At 43.9% G+C, this 25744-nt stretch overlaps 1 protein-coding gene across 1 annotated transcript in view; it reads left to right on the top strand.

Moving 5' to 3' along the window:
* The window catches only part of LOC137323988 (histamine N-methyltransferase-like), a 30073-nt gene extending 7262 nt beyond the window's left edge, over positions 1-22811 (top strand). The window contains exons 4-8 of the mRNA XM_067988160.1: positions 2367-2502; positions 5544-5651; positions 9196-9326; positions 17645-17738; positions 20403-22811. Of these exons, the coding sequence (XP_067844261.1) occupies positions 2367-2502; positions 5544-5651; positions 9196-9326; positions 17645-17738; positions 20403-20743 (810 nt within the window). The 3' untranslated portion in view covers positions 20744-22811. The remainder of the gene's footprint in view (positions 1-2366; positions 2503-5543; positions 5652-9195; positions 9327-17644; positions 17739-20402) is intronic.
* Positions 22812-25744: the final 2933 nt, after the last annotated feature.

Below are 25744 nucleotides of genomic sequence, written 5' to 3'. Positions count from 1 at the left end.
ACGACCCATGCGCCGAGCCGCGACTCACCGGGATGGTCGCCGGGCCAGGGACGCACTCATACGTCAACGGTTCTCCTAGAGTCACACACTGCGAGGCGCTCGCATCTCCTCACCTGCACAGGCGAGCGGCCATACCAGCCCCCTCCACTGAAGAGTGCTGCCAGTAATCCTGCACCCACAGCAGTGTGCCCAATGGGTGGCAGCAGGTGTTCGCCGTCATGATGGCCTCCACGGAACGCACCTATTGCACAAGCCGCGGAAGAATGGACGAGAGGTGGCAGGTGTGGTGAGAATAGACTATTTAATATCTGGAATGTGACATCATTTAAGAAACAAAGTACAAAATAATAAACACCCTGGTGTATTCCCTTTGTGATTATAAGGCCTTTGCAATTCTTCTCCGGGAACCCCTACGTGGTGCTACCCCTGTGGCTCCAGCAGAGGTAGTGGCAGGTTGCTCGTCTTCTTGCCTTGACCGGGTAGATGCTTTTGGCGGACGGCCCCTGGGTTTCGGTGCCCGTGAGGGCACCTCCACAGACTGCTCCTCCTGCACCAGGGCAGGGGCAGACTCGGCCACCTGGAGAGGAGGCACCATTGCGGGTGCTGGTTGAGAGGTGGGCGACGGGTGGGACGTGGGGGCGCCTTGAGAGGCGTCCCCGCTTCCATGTCCCCGGTCACCATCATCCCTCTCTTGGCCTCGGCCCACATCACCCCTTCCACCCTGCTGGACGGCAGTTTGGATGGCATGTGTGAGGCCTTGCAAGGCCACCCCTAGTGTATCCCTCAGCCTGTTGGTGGCGTCGGAATGTTGCTCACCCTGAATCCGTACAGACGTTGTGAGGGCCTGCAAGGACTCGAAGTGGAGCTGTGCGTGACGCTCGAGGGAGGCCAGCCTGTCCTCCACCGCAGACAGTCCCGCACCTACCCGCGACACTGTGTCGCCGGTACCCTCCTGTGCCTGCGCCACCAATGCCCACATGCAGGAGGTGGACTCCTCCATCGCCTGCGCTATTGTGGACAATGCGCGCGGCACCTCTGCCAGCACCTCAGCAATTAGCTGGTGGCCCTCGACGACTCTCCTTTTCTCTGGTGGCCCCCTGGGTTCAGCATCTGGGTCCGGCTGAGCAGAGCCTGGAGATGAGTGCTCCCTCCGTCGCGGACCCTCCGCGGCTGCCCCTGCCACCAGGGTCTGCTCATGCTCACTCGTGCGCGGTGACTCACCAAGTGCTACCCCAACTAGTGGGCGAGGGGGACCCACCGAGGTGCGTGTCTCTGCGCTGGTGGATGGTTGGCTCTGATGTGACGATGCACCCTCAGAGACCGCCATGTCCTCTGAGGAATCGCCCTCCACGCTCGCTTGACCCAAAGACGGACCTGCAAGAGAACAGAGGGCACTTTGAGGCATGTGGACCAACTTGACAGTGCGCCTGATGGCAGGTGATGAGACGGTAACTCGCGATCATGGGTGTTGAGTGTCAGCTTTCCCTTACCGGCCGTTTCGGCAGCGACACACTCGCCATCGGCCACCGACAGGCAATGTCGCGTGCGGGCGAGGTCGAGCGCCTCCACCTCTGCGTCGGTGAGCTCCACCACTTGCGGCGGGCCACCTCCGGTGCGTGCCCTTTCGCGGTTGTTCTTGCTCCTCTTCTCCTGTGAAGGCAAAACACAGATGTGTGAGTGGGTGCGTCTTGCATCGTGAGACGCATCGAGCATCGGTGTGGTTGGGTTGAGCGTGGCGCGGAACGGATGGGAGGAAGCGTGGGCCACGTGCCCATCCCATGGCATGGGGATTGGGGTGTGTGGTAGTGTTCGGGTGGGGTCAGGGACGGTGGGTACTTGCGTGCACGGCGAGGATGGTGAATGAGTGGCTGTGAGGATTGCTGATGGAGCGCAGTGGTGGCTGTGCAGGAGGGGGTTGTGATCTGCTTGGCGTGATGGTGGGGACGGGATGTGGGAGGGTGCGTTGGTGTACTCACCTTGCCAGACCTAGTCAGGTCATTGAAGCGCTTGCGGCACTGCTCCCAAGTCCTTGGGGTGTTGCCCCTGCTGCTCACCTCCGCCGCCACCTCTGCCCATGCCTTCCTGGTTGCGGCGGCAGGGAACTTGCGCCCATCCTCTGGGAAGAGTGTTTCCCTCCTCCTCCTCACGCCCTCCAGCATCAGCTGCAGTGCCAGATCTGAAAAACGGGGCGCAGCCTTTCCCCTTTGTTGAGCCATTCTCCCAGACCTCTTGCTTGCAGCAGGAGGGGCTTTGGGAGACTGCGCCTTTAACTGGAGCTCCTACATCGCGTCGACGGTACTGCGCATGCGCAGCCGGCCGGCACGCAGCTGGGGAGCGCAGAACCCGGAAGCAGGGCTTAATGGGTCCAATTATCCCGCGATCGCGTGGGGGACGCACACAATTATCCGTCCGCGTTTTCCATGCTCCCGGAGGACCACCCGCTGGGAACCCGCAGGCCTGCTAAATTCGAGCCCAATGTCCTCGGGATAGGAAGTGGTTCAGGTAGGCCCTACAGTTTCCATTGTTCTGTATCTAATGATGAAGTATTGTATTCACGATACATGTATTTGATTGTCCTATGCAGTGCATTTAATCAGATACACTCTTACTACTACAAACTGAGAAATGGGATCAAATATTGAAAGTTGATGGATCCTCTATTTTATCCAATAGCAGATACAAGAATAATGCACACTGGATTTCCAATGTCTGATATTGTTAAAGGGGGATGAACAGTAAATTACAAACAAAAATCCATTTAGTTCAAGCACAGAATGAAGATTGTACTGGAATAACTAGCATTGCCAACCCATTGACTCCAGGCTCGTAGCTGATTTTAGGTTTTGTGTCTCTAATTGTTAACTTGTTTATTCTAGCACAGGAGAGTAATAGGAAATGAATCAAAGCAGATGAGAGAAGCAAGTGTAGGGAAACATCTAGGCAATAGCAATCATAATATAATACTGTTTTTAAAATAATGAATGAGAAAGACATAAGTAAGACAAAGACCAAACTATTAGTTTGAAAAAAGCTAATTTTGAGGGGTAAGAATGAAACTAGGGGAGGTAAAGTGGAAAAAAAATTGAAAGAGAAAGAACAGCAGTGGGAAATATTTAAAACGATCAATAGAATTCAGGAGAAATATATTCCTGTTTCTTTCAAAAAAAGAACAAACTAGCCAATAATGGAACACCCAGGATGAATAAGAGATGAGGGTAAAATTGAAAGTAATAAAAAAAAGTCCTACCCTAAGTATATAGACAATAAAGGAGAGGATGACAAAACGGAATACGAAGAGGTTAGGAAAGAAATCAAAAAAAAATTAGGAAAAGGAACTACAAAATTAAATTATCGAGGAATATAAAAAGAAATAGTAAAATATTCTACAGACACATAAATAACAAAAGAAAAATCAGGATAGGGATAGGGCCAGTATGGGATGCACAAGATAAACTCACAGGTGGGACCACTGTTGTTCATAATTTACATTAACATTTTGGACTCAGGAATCGGAAGTACAATTGCAAAGTTTGCGGACGACACCAAATTGGGGGGTGTACTTAATGCAATGGATGAATGTGACAAAATACAAGAAGACATTAATAAACTTGCAGAATGGGTGTGTAATTGGCAAATGAATTTCAATGTAGATAAGTGTGAGGTGGTGCATTTTGATAAGAAGAATAAGGAGGCCACATACTGCTTTGATAATCTAAATGGGGTAGAGGAGCAGAGGGATCTGGGGGTACAGATACACAAATCACTAAAAGTAGTGATGCAGGTTAATAAGGCCATAAAACAGCAAACCCAGCACTGGGGTTCATTTCCAGAGGGATAGAATTGAAAATCAGAGAAGTTATGTTAAACTTGTACAGAATCTTAGTTAGACCACACTTGGAGTATTGTGCACAGTTCTGTCTCTATTATAGAAAGGATATAGAGGCATTGGAGAGGGTACAAAGAAGGCTTACAAGGATGATACCAGAACTGTGAGGATATCCTTATCTGGAAAGGCTGAAAAGGTTGGGGTTTTTTTCTCTAGAAAAGAGAAGGCTGAGGGGTAACTTGATTGAGGTCTTTAAGATAATAGAGTTTGCTAAGGTAGAAGTAGAGAGAATTTTTCCACTTGTGGGGGAGTCCAAAACTAGAATATAAGATAGTCACTAATAGATCCAATAAGGAATTCAGGAGAAACGTCTTGTTCACCGTGATACTATTGAGGATTTCCTGGTGCCTCGTCTGCAGCTAGTGAAGGCTCAAAGTTGCACTTGTCAGTTCTCAAAATCATGACTGACTAATAACAATCCTACTTACAAGGATGTAAGCATGTCTGTTTGGAGATGAGTAGGCTCCAGCATGCCTGGTGATTTGAAGACTGGAACTGAGTCAACCATCTGTAGCAGGCCTGCCATATACCAGGTACTGTTGATGGACTGGAATGATATCACCTCAGTGATGTCATCTTAACTCCTTCATGTATTACCGTTGAATATGTTTGATCCTAAATAACTGATGCACTTATATTTTATGAATATTTTTAACTCACATTTAAAACAAAATGCAAAGAAAATTTTATTTCCTTGAAAATTGTATTTAACAAATGGTTGTTTCTAAATGTGTGTTTCAGTTGATAGTTCAAATGAAAAATGACTTCTGATTTTTGTGTGTTATACCAAAACGTATGTGATTAAATATCAACCTCTCTTCTTCTAAACATTTGAAATGAATCATAACACTGCATGAGACTGAGTGTAAAAGACAGAGCACAGCGTCTGCACAGCCTTGCAGAAAACAATGAATTAGCTAACTAATTAAGAACATGGTGTTACGTCCAAATGGATAATTAAATGTGGGATGCTAAGGATCAAACTCACTGCTAAATGCTTTGTAATGTGGACAACCGATGAACTGTTAAGGCATCAGCACTAACTTGTTCACTGACTCCTGTTGGATTAGAATGATTCCAGGGGACAAATTAAATTTGGAAAAGGTTTTAGAAATTTTTGCACAATACTTTGCTAGAAGAGAGTAGACTGCAAATAAACAATGACGAATTCAAAGAATAAAGACAGAATTATGTTTGACTTCAGAAAAGGAACGTAGCATATCTGTCCATCAGTTCCCATGTCCAAGATCCTCAATGTAAATTTGAGAAGGAGCAACCTGTTCAGAACAAAATCCTTTTACTTGTTTGATGCCCATTTTCCAGAATTTAATGTGCTAATTTAGCAAAATCCACATTATTTCAATGTATTAATTTTAATTCATGATATTAAAACAAATAATAGACTTGTGAACTAATAGAAAAAGTCCAATGAAAATACAATTAGGTAATATTGGTTTTGCAAAAATAGCAGTGCTTGCAGTTCAGTGAAAATTGATTTGAAAGGTAAAGCAAAATTACAATGAAAGGTACATAATTTAAAAGTACAAGCGAAATTCTTGCAGTTTTAATGTATCTTACTTATTCCTATTGAAGATGTGCTGTAATGATTTCATGGAAAGAATCATTGGATCATTCAGAAGTTTTTTTTTCCATTCAGGTAAAATAGACTTTGAAATACTTCATAAAATTCAGTCCAAACATCCAAGCCTTTCAATTCATGATGAGGTGGTGGAGCCTAATCCTGAGCAAATTTCCAGCTACCAAGGTATTTTTTTAAACTTTTAAATATTTACATGCATCATATTTTTCCAGGTGAAAATGCCAGTTTTGTTTGTGGTGTTAAATCATCTTTGGAGCAACTGGTCTGTTTGTGTGTGGGACATCACCATAATTTTGTTTGATCATGGAACCAGTAGTTTGTACTAACCTATATAAAGACAACTGATAACCATTTTTCTGCAAAAAAAATTCTCATTTATTAATTATCTTCTCTGATTATGTTTTCATCTATACTCAAAACAGTTGATTATCTTTAGTGAAATATTGTTTCTTTGCATGAATTTTTGTGCTCATTGGGGTGAGACTGTATATAACCAATTGCAAAAAGACAGGAAAGAAACAGAAGTAGAAATAACAGCACTGTGGGAAAACCTTCACCACCTGGACTGCAGCGGTTCAAGAAGGTGGCTCATCACCACCTTCTCAAGGGCAATTAGGGATTGGCAATAAATGCTGGCCTTGCCAGCGACGTCCACATCCCATGAATGAATAAAAAGAAAAGTTGTTGTTGGGAGGGGGGCGTGGTGTGGTGCAAAAAGTTGTTGAGTGAAGAGCATTATCACGCAGAACTAAAGGTGAAGGATCAAAATAAATTCAATCCCTGGGGAACTAAAATACACTTCTGGGACTTGGTTTCTAATCTGAGCCATGATCAAGTGGGAAGACTGTAGTGTATTCCTGGAGGGGAGAAGGAAAATTGCAAGGGAGAGTCAGACCTGGGTGGTTTCCAACATTTCCTGGCAGATAATCAGGGGCATTGTCTGATGTTCCTTTGAACAAGCTCGCCACACATTCATTTGGGATCATTTTTTATATGCTGCGAGTTGTTATGATCTGGAGTGCACTGCCTGAAAGGGTGGTGGAAGCAGATTGAATAGTAACTTTCAAAAGGGAATTGGATATGTATTTTAAAAGGAAAAAAATTGCAGGGTTATGAGGAAAGAGCATGGGAGTGAGACTAATCGGATTGCTCTTTGAAAGAGACACCACAGGCTAGGTGGGCGGAATGGCCTCCAGTGCTGTCTCAGTCTATGGGGTCAATTTTTGGATGGCCGAGCGGGTGCGTTTGTGGCAGGGGGGGCTTCTAAATTTGGGGATTCCCGGAGCGGGTCCAGAGCCTGGCTCCAACCCGCCCACTCCTGGGTTCGCCAATGACGCGGTGCGCGCGCAGGCCCCGCGTGCGGGACTCCAACCGGCAATCAAAGCCGGCGGGATACCACTTAAGATCATTATCTGGGCACTTGAGGCCGTTGACAGACCTCATTAGTTGGAGATTTTAGGAGGATTTGGATTTTGGACTACCCAGAGCGTGTTTCCCATGCTGGGGGAAACACTCCCTGTTTAAACAGACGTGTTGCAGCCAGTGGCAGCTGCAAAGGTCCATTTGACAAGTGTGGGGTAAACCCTCATTCATTGCAGCAGGGCACTCTGTCACCTCAGACAAAGTTTTGCCTGCCACACCATTGTCTCCACGCTCCAAATTATTAAATTATACCCTAAACTCTGCTGTCCAAACACATGTACCTACTTTGTGGACCCCCTCACTCTCTCACCATCAGGATGTCGGGGGGGAGGGGGGGGTACATTGCTGCATTCATCACTCCATTGGAGGACGAGCAACATCACCAGCCTTGCTAGGCATGCTGTCCACCTCCGCCACGTGGAGCTACACAACATAGTATTGCGCAACAGGCACCTGCACAAAGAGGTCATGCAACTACACATAAACCCACTGTAGGGTGACCCAATGGGTGGCTTCAAGGGTGTTCATGGAGAGCCTCATGAAAGGGCATTATTGCACAAGCCTGTCAAGAATGGCCAAGACGTGGCAGTAGTGGTGACAATATAGTATGTAATGTGAGTTGATCAGAAATCAAATATAAGTTTAAAAACCATGTCAAACCCTCAAACGTCCTTGTTCATCCCCTTCATGCCTACTACACATGTGATGCATGCCCTGTGGCGGCAGCACAGGTAGTGGCAGGTGGGGTGAGGCTGACCGTCAAAGAGATGCATGTGAGGGTGAGTATGAGACAGAGCCATGAGGATTGGGTTGAGTGGTAGTGGTAGGATGAGTACTGGCGAGGTGAGTAAGTGCAGCTAAGATGAGGATGAGCTTTGAGTGGGTGTGAGGAGTGATGTGACAGAGTAGTATTGGCAGTGCAGAAGGAGGTGTGGGGTGGGGGCAGTGATGTGGCAGACGGACTGTAGGGGAATGAGTAAGTATACTCACTTCGGCTGACCTACTTAGGTCATTTAAGCGCCTCCTGCACTGTATGCAGGTGGGTGATATGTTGGTGACCTCCTCTGCCACCTCGAGCCAGGCCTTCGTGGTGGCAGAGGCAGGCCACTTCCTCCCGTCCGCCGGGGAGAAGATCTCTGTCCTCACCCTCTTCCTCACCCCATCCAGTAGGACCTGGGGTGAGGCATCATTAAACCTGGGAGCAGCCTTCCCTCTGGGCTGCTCCATGCTGCAATTTTGGCTCCTTTCTGCAGCATCAGTCCGTGGAGGACTGCCCCTTTAAATAGGGCTCCTCCAGCTGACAGCCTATGGTGCAAGTGTGCAGTCCACCCGCTGCGCAGCATTCCAGTGCGGAAGCCAAGGTAACTGGCTTCAATTTACTTACGATTGCATGCAGAACCCACCGATTTTACTGGGCGGGTTACCCACGCGCCCAGTCAACCCCCCTGCTGGCAACCCGCCTCCTCCTAATATCGGGCCCTATGATTCTAGGTGTCAAAGGAAGGCAGATTAAAGATGGGGAATAATTTAGCAGAAGAACAAAAAAGTAGTAGGAAAGAATACGACTTCTAAAAATTGCCATGAGCCACAAATTTTTGGGAGGACTGAGTGGCACAGTCTGTAAGACACACTTCTGGGACTTGGGTTCAAATCCATCCCAGACTAATGTGATGAAAGTCTCTTCTGTTTGTTGGCTGTAAGGGTTCTATGCAAAACGTATTTGGAAATCTCTTCTGACGCCAGAGGCATTTTGTTGGGGCAGAATAGAGAGAGCTTAATTCTGCCTATATCCATGCTATATCTGACTCGGACTGTAGTATATCTAATCAGGGAGTGATTGATATTGACGGTGGCTACCTAAACTAATGGGGGGATTTCCAACTGCCAGCTGCCTGTTTCTCACCTGAATAACGGGCAACTGGCAGATGAAAACTTGATGGGGATGCTGTCCACTCAATTGCCTGCGCGATTCAATTTTTCTGTGTTTATTTTATGTCTGCCCATGTAATTAGTGAAAAATTCCAGCACTTATTGACAAAACAATTAATGATTTTCAAATTAAGTGTGCTACATTGAGGTGCAAACAAATTGCTTCAGTGCTTAAATAGGTTTAGCCTAGGAAAATAGCACATAAGGTACCAATGTTCTCTCAAAAGCAGCAGGTAATGAAATGTGTGTCTATGTGTGAACTCCTAGAAACTGGATATGATGAAGTAGCAAAAAAAGTCATGTTTATCTTCACTTTATTAACAAGAGCCAATTCCCTATAATTCTACCTGTGTTCCAGCACGTGTGAAAGACGAGAGTCAGGGTCTTAACATCTCCTCCACTTGGAACCAGATGAGTTCAGAAGAATATGAAAAGCAAGTCAAGGAAAGAAATGAAAGCAAAAAGTTTGATTTAATTCACATGATCCAGGTAACTACAGCTATAGATAACCTCACATCCAGAGCACAGAGGGGATATTCAACCCATCAGTCTGGGCTGGATGTGAACCCAGCTCTAGACATCAAGAGGGGAAATTTTAACCCCCCAAGAATGGGTGGGTTAGAGTCAGGTGGGAGGTGAAAATTTCAGTTTTTGCGACTGGAACCCGGCTCCAACACAGCCACTTCCGGGTTTAACGTGGGCTTATTTGGATGCATGCGTACAGCTGATTTGTGTATCTCGCATCCCCAATTACTGCCGGTGGGCAGATCGTTAGCAGGGCAGTTTACCTCGTTGAGATACTTGAGGTATAGATTTTTTTAAAATTGATTCTGAAACTGATTCCAATTTAACATCTCCAGCACGGGTTACCTGGAGCTTCTGAATCTTGCCAGTGAAACAGAGGCGAGATTCAGCTGCAGCTAATTTGAGTTTTTAAACTTGTGATTGCCCCATCTGAATAAAAGGTCAGTTATCGCAGCTGGTGTCTCAGTTCCCTCAGGCAAACGTTTGGCTGAGTGTTCTCGTGTTGAGGCTGAGTGTTCTCGTGTTGAGGCAGCTTTGGACAAGATCAGGATGGGAGGTGCAATGGATGTATTCCAGAGGAGGAAGAAAATGACCATCCATGGCAGCTACTTTGTGCTGTGTTGGTATTTGCAGGTGCACAAGAGTGAGATGTACAACAAAGATCTGGAGAACAGCAGAGAGGGGGTGAGGGCGCAGGAGACCCTACCCACAAGAGAGGGCATGCAGGCAGAGGCTGAGCTTCCTGGACCTCTCTGAGGAGCAGTGCATACGCAGGCTCAGATTGAGTCGGCAGGCGGTTGCAGACGTCTGCAACCTCCTTGAGGAAGAGCTGCTCCCTACTGGACCTGATGGCCATGCATTGCCCGTCGCAGTAAAAGTAACCACTGCCCTCAATTTCTTTGCCCCTGGATCCTTCCAGGGCGTCACCGGTGACCTATCCAGGGTGTGTCAGTTGTCTGCACACAAGTGTATAAGGCGGGTGACGGATGGTTTGTTTGCCAGGGTTTCCGATTATGTGAACTTCCCCCGCGACGACAATAGCCAGAATGAGCAGACAGTGGGTTTCTCCTCTCTGGCTGGCTTCCCATAGGTGCAGGGCCTGAATGATTGCACACATGTTGCAATCCAAGGACCACCACATGAGTCAGGAGTCTTCATAAACCGAAAGGGCTTTCACTCCATCAATGCCCAGCTGGTGTGCAACCACAAGAAGCGATTTATGTAGGTGTGCACCAGATTCCCTGGCAGCTGTTATGATGCGTTCATTTTGCGCCAGTCCAACATTCCCGACCTCTTCAAAACAGGAGACAGACATAAGGCTAAAATAAAAACAGAAAATGCTGGACAAGCTCAGCAAGTGAGGCAGCATCTGTGGAGAAAGAAACAGAGTTAACGTTTCAGGTCGAAGACCTAATGAAAGGTCTTTGACCTGAAATGTTAACTTTGTTTCTTTCTCCACAGATGCTGCCTCACTTGCTGAGCTTGTCCAGCATTTTCTGTTTTTATTTCAGATTTCCAGCATCCGCAGTATTTTGCTTTTGACAGATGTAAGGCTGGCTCCTTGGATATAAGGGATACCCCCTGAAAACTTGGCTCATGATACCTGTGAGGCACAAGAGCGATACAACCAGAGCCACATGACCACTGGGTCTGTCATTGAATAAGCTATAGGCGTCTTGAAGATGAGCTCCAGGTGCTTGGATAGGCCTGGAGGCGCCCTTCAGTCCTTGCCGTGATAACTGTCGTGTGCTGTGTCCTGCACAACATAAAAGAGAGGTTTAGAGGTGGAGGTGGAGGAGGATGAGGAGGAAAATGAAGATGGGGTACCCATCGCCAGAGCAGCAGTGCATATTGCTGCCAGGGATGCCCTCATCTCTCACAGGTTCTTTTAATAACACAGTGGTAAAAGAGAGATATTGAGATACTCAGATCAGTTGCCACAACCACCACCAACTCCCCTCCCTCCCCCACGCTCTGCACAAAAGAGTCCTTCAACCATGCATACACCTATTGCATGTTCGCCCAATGGGCACCGTCATGTATTGCCATTCATCATGGAGCAAACGAAAGAGTGACTTAACACTCAGGACACAATAATGGCCAAGATGTGAAAGTGGTATAATCAATACATTTAATGTGCCAATATAAAGAAAGAATAATTAACAACGTAATATTTCTTTAAACACTCTTGTGCATACCCTTGGTAAACTACAATTGCTCAAACTTACTCTTCCTACTGCTATCTGGTGCATCCCCTATGGCTTTAGCAGAGGTTGTGGTAGGCTGCTCAGATTCCTGCCCTGAGTGCTGAAATGCTTTTGGCCTATGATCTCTGGGTTTTGGAGCTCATGAGGGTCCTGACAAAGACTGCGCCACCTACACCTGTGCAGGGGAAGACTCGGCCATCGGGAGAGGAGACGGTCTTTCGGGTACTGGTTGAGAGGTGGGGGGCAACGGGTGAGACGTGGGAGCCCTTTAAGTGCAGTTCCGACTTCCATGTCTCCTTTCGCCATCATCCCTCTCCCGGGCCAGCACCACATTACTCCCACCACTCTGCTGGGCAGCAGCTTGGTGCACATCTGTGCCACATTTTAAGGCCACAGATAAGGTATCTGTCTGCCTGTTTAATGCGGCAGACATGCTGGCTTCCAAAGTATGCATGGCCATGGTCGTAGCCTGCATGGACTCATTTGAGAGCCGTGCTTGAAGCTCCACTCTTTCCAAGGCAGACATTCTCACAATTACCCGCGACATCAATGCACTAATGTTGGAGGTGGACTCCCCCATTCTATCTGCTATTGTGGAGAGTGTGCATGGCACCTCTTCCAATACCTTGCATCGTTGCAGCTGTGCCTCTATCATTCTCATTCTCAACGATAGCCCCCGGGGTTCAGCATCTGTGTCCAGCTGAGCGGAGCTTGGAGAGGAGTGCACCCTCCGACTGCAGACTCTCCATAGCTGCCCCTGCCACCAGTATCTGCTCGTACTCACTTGTGAGTTATGAATCACCAGGTGACAACTCAACTAACTGGCTAACAGGACCTACCGAAGTGCCGGTATCTGCGCTGGTGTGTGGCTGTATGTCATATGACGGTGCACCCTCAGAAGGAATGAGGCCCTTGATGAGAGATCAAGGGATATGGGGAAAAAGCAGGAACAGGGTACTGAGTTAGACGATCAGCCATGATCATTTTGAATGGCGGAGCAGGCCCGAAGGGCCGAATGGCCTACTCTTGCCCCTATTTTCTATGTTTCGACGTCTTCTTGAGGAATCGATGTCGTTCATCTCCACACATTCTTCTTCTGCATGTGAAGGCCCTGGAAGACAACACAAAGCGATATGAATTAGTCCTGGCAAAGTAACGATCTTGCCGGTCGCCATACTCTGGTTTCTCATAGTTCAGTCATTGATGAAATAAAGTTATCATGTGTGTGAAAGATGTTGAAGTTCTGAAACCAGACATATGCGGGTTCCCAGTCTCTCCATTTCTGATGGTAGGGATGCAGATGTCCTATTTATCTCCATGGCCTCCTCCTCTACATCTGTCAGCTGGACTATTTGTGGAGGGCCACCTCCGGTCCTCGCCCTCTCCCTTGCGTTTTGCACTCTCTTCTACAAGGGGCAAAAGAATAGACCTGTGAGTGACCGAAGATGACATATTCATCCGATGGGTGCAGTGCATTGGGTGAGGGTGACTATCAGACAGATGTATCACCTTGCATGAGGATTTGGGTGAGTTGCAGTGATGGTTGTATAAATGGGGAAGTGAGGCAGTGCATAGAAAGCAAAGGATGGTTGCTGATGAAACTTAAGTGGGTGTGAGAAGTGATGTGATGGAATAGGCTTGCTAAGACAGAGTGGGGGTGGGGGGGGGAGAGAGGTGTTGTACACCACAGGATGTGGGTGAATCAGCAACTGTACTCACTTTTCCTGACCTGGTTATGTCATTAAAGTGTTTCCTGCACTTCAACCAAGAATTGGGCACTATGCTCCTTCTGCTCACTTCCTTAGCCGTCTCCGGCCATGCCACCTTGGTGGCAGAACCAGGCTTCTTCCTCCCATTGCTTGGATAAATTAGCTCCCTTCTGGTTCTCCCTGCACCCAGCAGTACTTCAAGTGAAGCATCTGTGAATCAGGATGCTGGCCTTGCTCTCTTTGAATCCATAGCTTTGTCCTTCAAAATCAAGTCTTGCTTTGGCTCTTTAAATAATGGACTTCAGATCATGTCATGCAGGGGCGCAGTACGCCCGCTGCGCAGCTTGGAGACGTGAAACCCAGAAGTAAAAATAATTGTCTTCAATTGAGTTGCGATCGCAGATTCCAACGCACTCACTTCACTTTGGGGTTTCCCACTTGAAAATCTACCCACCCGCTGTTCCCGACTCCAGGTGAAAATCATACCCCAAATGGCTGACAAATATCTAACAGACTGCGCCACTTAGTCCCCGAAACATTTTTAGAAGCAATATTCTTTCCGACTTTTTTTCTTCGGTTAAGTTATCATTGAATCATAGGTTACAGCACAGAAGGAGGCCATTCAGCCCATCGAGTCACGCCAGCTCTATACAAGACCAATCCAGCTAGTCCCACTCCCCCGCCCTTTCCCCGCAGCCTGCAAATTTTTTCATTTCAAATACTTATCTAGTTCCCTTTGAAGGCCATGATTGAATCTGCCTCCACCACCACCTCGGGCGCTGCATTCCAGATCCTAACTGCTCGCTGTATAAAAAAGTTTTTCCTCATGTCACCTTTGGTTTTTTTGCCAATCACCTTAAATCTATATCCTCTGGTCCTTGACCCTTCCACCAATGGGAACAGTTTCTCTCTATCTGCTCTGTCTAGACTGTTCATGATTTTGAATACCTCTATCAAATTTCCTCGCAACCGCCTCTGTTCCGAGGAGAACAATCCCAGCTTCTCCAGTCTATCCACGTAACTGAAGTCCCTCATCCCTGGAATCATTCTAGTAAATCTCTTCTGCACCCTCTCTTAGGCCTTTACATCTTTCCTGAACTGGACACAATACACCAGTTGTGGCCGAACCAATGCTTTATAAAGGTTCATCATGACTTCCATACTTCTATGCCTCTATTTATAAAGCCCAGGATCCCGTATGCTTTTTTAACCGCTTTCTCAACCTGCCCTGCCATCTTCAACAATTTGTCGAAAGTGGCATCTTTGTTCTGCCTGCCTTTGACACCTCTGGTACCAAATGGGCGTGTGGGTAGCCTGTTTCCAGACTTCAGACAATGCCCCTGGGAAGTGTTGAAGACCACTCAGGCATGATTTTCCTTCCATGTTCCAGGAATGCACTGCAGCCTTCCCATTTGATCATAGTTCATCTCAGGAATTGAGTGGAGCAGGAAAAAGTGATTAATGCCAGGACACAGGACTTATTTTGTAATGGGAAGCAGTAATTGGGTTGGTAACCTGAAAGGATGATCTGAAATGGGCTTACAGCCCCTTTTCATACGAATCTATGTTGTACTTTTATGTGATGTCACTGTGATGAGAATGATGCTTATGTCTTCTGGGTCTCCTCCCTTCCCACACTAAGGTTTGCCAAATATCCTCTGATGAAAGTGGTGCCCTTTTAAAATGTCACCTACCACTCCAGTTTGACTCTTGAGTCCAAAGCTTTGACAATACCATATTTCAGTCAGATGTACCTGAGTTTTGGGAGAAAAGGAACTTGAAATTAATATAATAAGCTCCTCAAGTGTGCAACTGAGCAATACAGACCCAAGAAGGTCCCCGGTGTATGCTGAGTTTGCTGATATCAGCTAGGATAATACTAGGGTCATTACAATTGGCCTTAGCAGCCTTGGGTAATGGAGGGAAGGAAGAAATCAGACCCTGGTAACAACTCAGTGGTCCTACTGGAAATTGCTTGTTTGTGGAAGATGGGTGAGGACAGAAGCAGGATTGGCTGTGATGTCACGTGCCCATAGTTAAATAACCTGTTAACGCTCACTGTCTACGCTCATATATGAATTGTGGCTGTTTAGTTGAGGTGCTTGTTAATCCCCATGAAACTGTACCCCATTATATATCAGTGCCTTTAGCAGAAGGGGGGAGAGATTGGGAAGAAAATAGATTTTACTATGTGGTTTACTAATGTATTTTCATAAGATGAAATGGTCTTCTGTTGTAGTATAACTTCTTAAATTATATGTGCATTCTTTGGTTCCACAAACTTTTGGGACAGCAAGTAAAATAAAACTGATCTAATTGAACAGCATTTTGTATTAGTGTTGTTTCTTTCAGATTGTTCTCTTGTAATCCAATTTCTTAACTATGGCATGCATTTTTCTTATTTTTACCATGAGTTTTCAAGCAGTCCTGGGGTGGAGAATGGAGCAAAATGGCATGGGGAAACCTTCCACCAAATCTCTACCCCTAAAAACAACTGCAGTTACTTTCCTCAGCCCCTAATGGGACTAGTCTGCAGTGCACACTGCTTTCCCAACCTACTGCATGTTAATGACGGAGAGAGGATCAGGCTTGCTCGAATGCTCCATTTCCCTCCCTAAATGCCTCCTAAAAACTCTGGAAAAAACTTTGGACGTAAACAGGCACGAACAGGTGCAAGATTGCTGATGTGCCCTCTGCATCCATCCACCCAATGCAAAGGTCTGAAATTGTTCTGAAAAATTCTGCCCAATATGCCCTTTTGTGAAGGATGCAGATACTCAAGCCAGCTTTCAGCTGGTGGGAATTCCACAAAACGTGGAAAGTCCACAGAACTTATGAAACTTAAAATAATCCCTCCTGACAGTCTCTGTCTCCATTAGGTGGGTGCTGCTGAAGCACCCTTACTGCATATTCAAATGACAACATCACTATAATTTGGGATGGGAACTGGGCCTTTGCACTCGGGCGGACTTAGGGTCTGCTCCATTATTCCTCCACCAGCGTAGCAGCCCGGCAGGAAATTTGGGGCCAGAATATTTAGTGGCAGCATAAAGTGCTACTTTACATAACAGAGTAGCTAAAACAGTGTCCACTCATTGTCCCAGCAATACCCACCCCGACAGAAGACTGGAATATCAGAGCGGTGCTACACTGCTCCGGTGACAGAAAGCCTCTAAGGAACCAATGGAAAAGAAAGTTAGGAAATCTTCAGCTCCTTTAGGAGCTTTGGTGCGGGAGTTGTTGACATTTGTGGGGTGATTTTAGGAGGCAAATGAGGGTGCGTTGGGGGCAGGGGGTTCCGAAAATCGCGCAAATCCCGTTCGGGTTCGGAAGCTGGCTCCAACCCACCAGCTTCCGAGTTTCCCAGGGACCCACCTGTATGCGCGCGGGAGATCCGAAAATGGAAGTCACGCCGGCAATTAAAGCCGACGGGATGACAGTTAAAGAGCCAAATGTTCGTCATTGAGATACTTAAGGTACTTTACCTGTGACAGAGTAAGTCATTAGAAGGATTTTTAACTTAACTGGGCGGCTTGCCCACCACTTCTGATTCACGTCAGGCAAAACAAAACGAAATAAATTAAATAAAAATACATGCAGTGGCGTTAGAACACTAAATGCACCTACCTTTGAAACCTGCTCCGATGTCCCCCTCTTCATCATCCCGAAGTAGCCCTGATCTTCCCCCAATCTCACCACTTCCCCCACCCCCACCCCCGGTCTTCCCCTCTCCTCGCCCCTGGTTTTCCGTCTGGCTCTCTCTCTTTCCCGCCCCCCCCCCCCCTCCGGTGTTGCAGCTCCTAATGGCAGCCAGCCTGTCAATCAGACTGGCTGCCGTGCGTGAAACCCGGAGAGGGCGTTAATCATCAGCAGTCAACGTGCGATTGCGTTGGAAACGGTAAGTTTGGTTCAAGTGGGTTTGCCACACACCCAATCGCGCCCCCGCTGCCAACCCCCCTCCCCGCTAATATCAGGACCCAGCTGTCTGTTGAGGCCTATAAGGGTTTACTGGGTGGTAGTCCGAGGGTATGCAAAACTCACCAAGATGAACGGGGTGGGGGGCAGGCAGAAGATTCGTCCCCTGGACTGGAAAATGGCAAACCAGAAAAAACAGGATGAAATCCTGGCAAACGCAAGACTTCCCCCTCTTCTGGTCCTCCAATCGGAAGTCTGCCAGGATTCTACCTTGGCCCCAACCAGAATTTCAGGGCCAGTGTCTTCAGGCACTATGAGGCGTGTATCTCAGAGAAAATAAATCCACATTTTCTGTTGTTTGTATTTATTCACAAAACGAATATCAATCGTGAGGTAAGGATGTAGCTTATATAAGAATACATTTGTATTTCTCATCTTTTCTCTTGACTAGGTGCTGTATTATGTTCAAAGTGTGCACGATTCCATCAAGTTCCTCCACAGCCTTCTGGAATCCAATGGCAAGCTTCTAATTGTATATGTTTCAGGTAGGTGATTGTCCAGTGTTACTGATAGGCTAGGACTAAGGATGCTTGTAAATACTGAAATTCTACAGGGAAAAAGATAATCAAATTTCTCATCATTTCTGTTCATCTTCGTCCTGATGTTTAGTTCCATACAGTCTGATACAGGTACAAACAAAAAGATTATTACTGTAGAAGCAGCTCCTGGAACAAAGTAAAAAAAAAATTGCATAATACATAATGAATTGACTAGATAATAGGAAACAGAGGGTAGAGGTCAATGCTGAGATTTGTCAGTGAGCAGCTATGATCACTGAAGTCTCCTAGAGATTGGCCCTCAAACCTCTGGTCATAGATATTCCTATTATATATTAAAAATGGTAAGTGGTCTCAAGATTCTAAAGGTACAGCATTTGTAGGTGACACTGTGAGCGTAACATTACATGACTATTCGAGTATGCAGGGGCGGCACCAAAGTTTACATGACAGTTCTTTACTCAGCCATAAGAATTCCCAATGTAATCTGTTCACAAAAAAAATCACATTCCTGAGCACCCCAGGTCTGTGTAAGTGACTAGAACCAAGTATCAAAATGGAAAAATGGAGAACACTTGCTGTTGTAAATTAATGAAGCTCGGGTAACTGCTTCTCAGCTGTTCAGAGTATTGTCCCCAGCCATTGTGGGTTCAAGCCCCATTCCAGAGACTTAAGCACATAATCGAGGCTGATACTTCAATGCAGTACTGAGGGAGTGCTGCACTGTTGGAAGTGCCATCATTCAGATGACACGTTAAAGCGAGGCCCCATCTGTCCTCCCAGGTGGACGTAAAAGATGCCACAGCACTATTCCAAAAAGTGAAGTGACATTCTCTCAGTGCCCTGGTCAATATTTATCCCTCGACCAACATCACAAAAACAGATGATCTGGTCATGAATCTTATTGCTGTTTGTGTGACCTTGCTGTTCGCAAATTGACTGCCGTGTTTCCCTACATTGCAAAAGTGAATACACTTCATTGGCTGTAAAGCACGTTAGGATGTGAAAGATGCTGTACAAATGCAATTCCTTTCCTTCCTTTATCTGAACTGAAAGTGCGGATAAAAAGCAGTGGCAGCGAACAAATTGGCTGTCCAAAAGAGCTGATGTAGCATAAGTAAAGTGGAAAACTTTCTCAAATCAAAACCCTTTATGGGAACAACCTTACATAAAACAAAACACAGAGTGTTGAAAGGAAGAAGCACCATGGTCAGATTCACTCAGAAAGCGCAGCTGAAATCATTGAGCTCACAGAACAAGGGCCAAAGTAATGGAGGAAAGAGCCTCATTAAAAAACCCTCCCTAGTAGAACATGTACACCCAAACTCCCAGTGGAGCTGATCCAAAAATCGCTGTAGTCACCGCAGTAAAGCAGCAATGAAAGCTACCTGTCAGAATTTCCATGCAACCTGTCAAGGAAGTGTTCCCCGAACTTAGTATTGGTAAGCAGGAACAACGTGAACAGTGGACTATGCAACGAACAAACCCCCATAACTCCCACACAGACACAGAACCATTTTGCATCTCCCTTCCACCAGCCACCCCCCCCCCCACCCAACCCAAAGGGACAACTGATTTTCAGGATGGCCTGTTCAGTGGGGGTCAGAGTTTATAGCTTGAGAAGTTCACTACCAGCCGTGTGGTTTATCTCCCTCCTATTCTGTGCAAGCTTCTCCTGCAAGAAGTGTAGAGTGGGGTGAGTAATTAGATCACTGAAAAGGTTTTTAGCTCTGGCCCGCTGAACCATTAGGAAAATTAGGATTGGAGGAAGCATCAAGGTGATAAATGAAGTATAAGAAATTGTGAGGGAGGAGCAATTTTCCAGAGTTTCAAGAAGGAGGGGCTTCAAATCTTCCTTAATGCCTAATGGGCAAACATGAGCAGCGGGAACAGAAATGGCAGACTGTGGAGAGGACAGTTGTAGGCATCATGTTTGGTTCTTTGAAAATAAAGAGAGATGTGAGGATGTCATCTTATCTTTCATCCCCTAGTCAGGTCATTGAACTTCTTCTGCCATTGCACCCATGACCTGACTTAAATGTTGGTTGCGTTAATATGAATTGCCACTTCTTGCCACGCCCGTTCCCCAGTCAGCTTGACCATCCAAGTGGAGGACGATGTCCTCCCTCTCCACAACTTGTTCCACAGAACTTCCAGAATCCAAGAATCAGAAAACCTTGTGCCTTCAGCAGCACATGATTTCCCACATCAAATGGGCGAACTGTCAATGGAGATTGCGATTCGTGCTCACAGCTCATCCAGGCATTCAAATGAGGGGAACCCTGGAAAGTGTGCTGCAACTTTCTCTGATTCTATAATATTTGAGATTGGAGAAATACTGCTTCCCTTTTTCACTCATCAAATGAAAATTAATGATATTCCATCAATACACCAATTAGCAAACACTTTGCTAATGTATGCTAACTATTAAAGATGTTTATGCAACAAGTCTGTTCGGGTAGCATAGCATACATATGTTACAGCAGGGTATTTTCTTTCCCAGTGAGCATAAATAATTTATAAATTCTATAAAGACATAAAAAAAATTACAGGGGAATCTTACTTAATATAACCCATTTTGACACTATCAGCACTTGAATAAAATAAATAAAACATTTTTTACAAATATATTTCAAATATTACTGTTAACAGATGGCAGTGGGTGGCATTCACTTTGGAAAACATTTGGATCCCGTTTTACTAGCAGTTCGCTTTTCCTTGAAGTCCGCAAATTGCTCGATGAAATGAGAATGAAGTATCAGATCCATGAGCTTTCCTCTGACTTGGATATCACCGAGTGTTTCATTGAAGGAAATGAAAATGGGGAGCTTCTGTTGGATTTCCTCACCGAAGTAATGCATTTCAGCAAAACTGCCCCTGCGGCTCTGAAGACTGAAGTTCTTCAATATCTACGTCAGCCTCAGTGCTCAAGAGAGGAAGATGGGAAAGTTATTTTCAACAATACTTTGCAAGTAATAGTGATTGACTGTTGATTTGATTTCTATCAATCAGCCATTATCAGCTAACTTTACTTATAATTTTCTTAATCACTATATATTCTTGCTCAAGATTTGTTGATGTTAAGATCAAGTAATTATTAGATTGTGCGAGAACCAATGTTTTGAATTAATCCACTAAATTGCACTCTAATTTATAAAATAATTCCTCATCAGTTTAAAAATTAAACCTTGTAAATTAAGTGCTGGAGCTTTTAAAATATCTTCTTGTAACTGAATCTTTCCAATGAATCTAACACATGACCATGCATTACTTCATTTTCCCCTGTTGTCTATGCCACAATCTCTTTGTGGGTAGCTCATTTTGATTCATCTAAGCACCAGCTGCAGGGTTTTTTGTTAGGGCAGAATGAATGTATTTGCTCTCTTTTTACTTCTGACATCTTTTTACCTATTACCAAACAATATAGTGCATTCTAAAATAAAGGCTAATTTACTCAGTGATATTTTTGATGCAAGGATCCAGAACTGAAATATACATTGCTATGGACTAGTTTTGTGCACTTCACTTAAGGTTCCTTTTGTAGGAAGAGAATATTTTTGCTGCCAAGCAGAGTGACTTTGTATTATTTAATCCTACTTGATAAATATTGGTTTTATTTTCTGAGCATGTCCATGTAAAGTAACAGGTCACTAAACTCTAGATAGTGTTGAAACATTTCCAGGAAGCAAATTGAACTGAAATGTACATTATTCTGGCCTATCTTTGTGCACTAGCTTGAGATGCAAAAGTCAGATAGGGAATATTTTTGCTGGCTAGCAGGGTGGCTTTGTACCATTTAACCCTAAAAGTCTCTGTATACATATTACCATGCGATGGCTACATGGTAAACATTGCAGTAGAGTAGCGGAAGTTTATAACTACATATTAGTTTTATTGTCTAGGCATGCCCAAGTTAAATAGGCAGAGGCAACCATACTTCTGATAGTTTTGAAGCATTTTTAAAAGCAGATAAAAAAAGGACTGTTTTGTGACATGCACAAATACCCAAATTGTTTTACATGTTGAGTTTGTTTGCTGGCAATTGTTTTTTTTTGACAGGAATTGGATTAAAACTATTTTTTTGTCAGATATCATGACTATAACAACTTTTGCAAAGCAATGCTACGACTGATACCATAAAACAGCCCTGAAATAATTGACTTGATTTGAAAACAGTGATCGTGTGATCCATCAAACAAAATACTTTGGTGTAAGTCCAGTGCCCGGTATATCATAATTGGATTCGGCAGCACTGCAATTACATTTCAATCACACCTGTGTACGAACTTCATCTTTAAGAATGAACCTCGAATCTTGATCATAGTAGCATGTGATAATATAGCAATATGACTATTCACTGAAGACTGTGCATTGTTGTGCTTTTATATAATACTATCAATATGAAACATATAAAACAATATGAATGCCAAATTTCTTGTTTCTTCATTTTTAAACATTAAGTTTCTTTTTTGAATATAATATCCAACCACTAGAGGGATCTACAGTTACTGTGTAAGCTGCATCTAGATATTTCCTTTAATAGTTACTCAACACTTCACCACACTCTATCTACATTGTAAAAGAATGAAGTTGGTACTCTTTGTTTTAGATAAACCTATTCTTTCTTCCTTAGTTGTTAAACTCCAGACCAATGCCAACCATGAGATTTTAAGAGAAGAAAATAAAATAAGTGAGACATATTGCAAATCCACTGAGAAGAACAAAACTATGGTGATATTTACAGAAACTCTCTCGGATTTATCAGAATACTGTTTATTTTTGACAAACATTTTTAGCTATATATATATATGCTGATATTGTCTGGAGAAATGGATTGAACCATTTATCTATGTGGCAAATACCAGCTTTTTGGCACAGCATGACTATATCTGTAGTAATAGTTTGTTAATATCTGATTGTTACAGTATGTGTTTCAGTAATTCTGACTCCACATGGCAACACATGATGTTACCAAGAGCTGTAGTACCATCGCTGAATCTTAAATATGGTCAATAATCAAAATGCTTCATGATTGGTCAATAAAAGTACAAGCAATAAGTATTTGGAATTGTAATTCTTTTGAGGCACGCATCACAGTTTGCTCTATAGTGACCTTTTCTTCAATTCAAATTTGTATTAATAGTTCTAAAAATATTAAATACTTAGTGTGCCTTTAATATAGATAAATGCCTCAAGGTACCTCAAAGAGGAAGAAAAGGCATGGATATGGAACCTTTGTGGATTTGAGAGGAGAGGCTTCAAAAGACTGTCTCCTGTTTGTTTTCATTCCATCTCAAATACCCCTAATAGTGTACTCTTTTGCATTGGTACTTCACTGATCCATCCTGTATCTTACATGTCACCATTTCAAAGTACCACATTATGCCACTACTCTATACTTGGTTTATCTGTACTCTTCCAGTGCTGGAAATAAATTCTCTTCAGAAAGAATGCTGACAAAATGATTAATCTCTCTCCTATACAGAGCTAGCTGGAGGTAAATCAGCAAAATACCATAGAATATCTGATGGGGAGTTGCATCTACTTTAATAATATTTTCTTGTTATATTAACGTGTTTAGTGATTCTTTAATGCTTATTAAGTCAAATGTAGTAGTTCACTTTTGGTATGGTTGCAAAAGATTTCCTCTGTGTAACAAAAGCATTATACACGCTTTCTATATAATAATGCTAACCTTGTTAGGAAAAGCAATATATAGGGGTTCCCTTGAGTTATAAGCATCCTGTCATTCTTATCTCACATGCAAAAGATGGGTAAAGGGAGTTGTCTGTAGTTTCGGATGCTTTGGGTAAAGATAAGTGTCCTTGATAAATCAGAGACAACTAATCATAAGGGAGGCGAATGATGTCAGGTATTCTGTGGGATGTCCGGGGAGCCCTGGTACGCACAGACCCTGAGCAGTTTTGGTAAGGGGGGGGGTTTGAGTAATGTGAATAACAAATGTTTTAAGTATGAGGCATAGCCTGGAGGCAGAGAAAGCTCTTGGTGTTTATACATGGATATGTGGAACTGTTTGTGTTAAAAAAACGTATATATGACGAGAATTAAATCGTATTTGTTAGAACGTTCTCAGAGCGAGGCTGGACACGCTCAAATAATATCAAGGACCTTCGAGAGGTGCACCTTGTTTCGTGATACACTTCGCCAGGTTGTATTCAAACATCTTATTAGTATGTTTAATTGTACTCTTGTATTTTAACATCTTTGCTATTTATAACTTCTTAATAAAGCTATTATACTTTGGAACAAAACACCTGAGAGACTGAACCAGTAAAAAAGATCACTCATACTGGATTCTGGATAAATCAATTTAGGACTTTGTTACATGCAGAACACTGACAAAATCTGAACACTCCTCCCCCTCCCCCTCCTTTTGGGGAATTTGTTCTCTCTTTTATCATTTAAGTTTCTGCTGTTGCCTCATTCTTATATTGTCTTCTGTTCTTCAGTTAAACTTTCATCTTACTGGCTCCCCACCACCACCATCACGATATACAATTTCCCAGCTGCAAGAGAAAAATAAATTGCAGTTTGAAATCTGCCATTGCTATTCTTAAACTGGCCACTAGGAGCATACAACAGCAGTCTGTCCATATATTCTCAACCTCTGTGGGAGGAAGCAGCGAGCTTCCACTCTATCCCTGCTCAAGAGGACTTGGCTCAATGGAGCCTGGTGGGGATTTGCCTATGATCTACCACTCCATGACACAGCCACTTCACTATGTACCTCTAATACTTCTAGTGTGTAGCCTTTCACCTGTTATGCTCGCTTGCTCGGTACTGTGTCTGGTGATCCATAATTTAAGAAATAGACTGTATCTGCCCATATATCGGCTTTTCAATAATGCTCCTCAGCTGTCCTTGTCAAAAGTTTTGTCACACAATTATTCCCCTCTGTTCTTACTGCTAGTCTTGTGTAAAGCTGTTGCCTTAACTAATTTCAGACTTTGCCATCAGTTTTACTTTCCAAACAAACTTACACTGACATCTATTAATTTTACCTTTTGGAAAAAAATAGTTCTTCTTAACTGACATGTTGCTTGACCAGGTTAGTTTTTGAAACTCAAAGTTTAAATAATAGTAGTAGTCAATGTTCTATATACTTTGGATTTGCATTTCCCAACTTATATTTAATAATTTTTCCCAATTCTGTATGTAATCTAATATGCAAATGGACTAGATTATTTCCTGGTAGTTTCCTGCCTATCCTAGTTCATTGATCCAGTTTATAAATTTCATTGTAATAATCAGAGAAAACAAATGTAAAAGTGCATAGATGGAACTGCTCATTACCAATATTGGTGTGGTATTCTAAATGCTGATGACATCAATTGCAACATAAATCATCACTTAGTACTGCTGCTGTATCCACTTTTTTCAGACCCATGTCTTCACTACACTTAATTCCCATGAACCATAATCTATTTATAATTGGAATTCATTATAATTTCTTGTCTTTTATTCGTATCATGACTGGATGACTTACTGAACCTTGTCTGCATAACAAAAAATCCTTGCAGAGGACTATCCTATTAAAACTGACACCTATTAATAGTGGTAAATAACTTGATATTATTGTCTGCTCATGCAGAATGGTTGCAGTTACTACAAAAAATTGCCCTGTTACACAACCTTAAACTGTACCCCTTTACCTCAACTCAGCTTTTATGTCTTTTGTAATTTGTTACATCAAAATAAATCTATTTAAAAATTGAAGATGATGCACTTTGCTGGGTGAAAGCTTCTTGCATTTTTTGGAAAAGTTGCTTGTGGTAAACCATTATCTAACACTTGTATTTAACCATATACACACCCATACATATATCAGTCTGGCTAAAATATATGAATGAGTACATTTTGAATTTTAATGAGTAAAATATACCTTAATCCAGGCTCTAAATATTATTGCCTTGCTACAGTAAACATTTTATTATTTCTATCCTTTGTGAAAGAATTATGGAGAAGCATTTTGT

This window comes from Heptranchias perlo, chromosome 7 (assembly GCF_035084215.1).
Source record: "Heptranchias perlo isolate sHepPer1 chromosome 7, sHepPer1.hap1, whole genome shotgun sequence".
NCBI classification, from domain to species: Eukaryota; Metazoa; Chordata; class Chondrichthyes; order Hexanchiformes; family Hexanchidae; genus Heptranchias; species Heptranchias perlo.
Note: the sequence above shows the minus strand (reverse complement) of the source record. Positions and strands in the feature narration are given on the sequence as shown.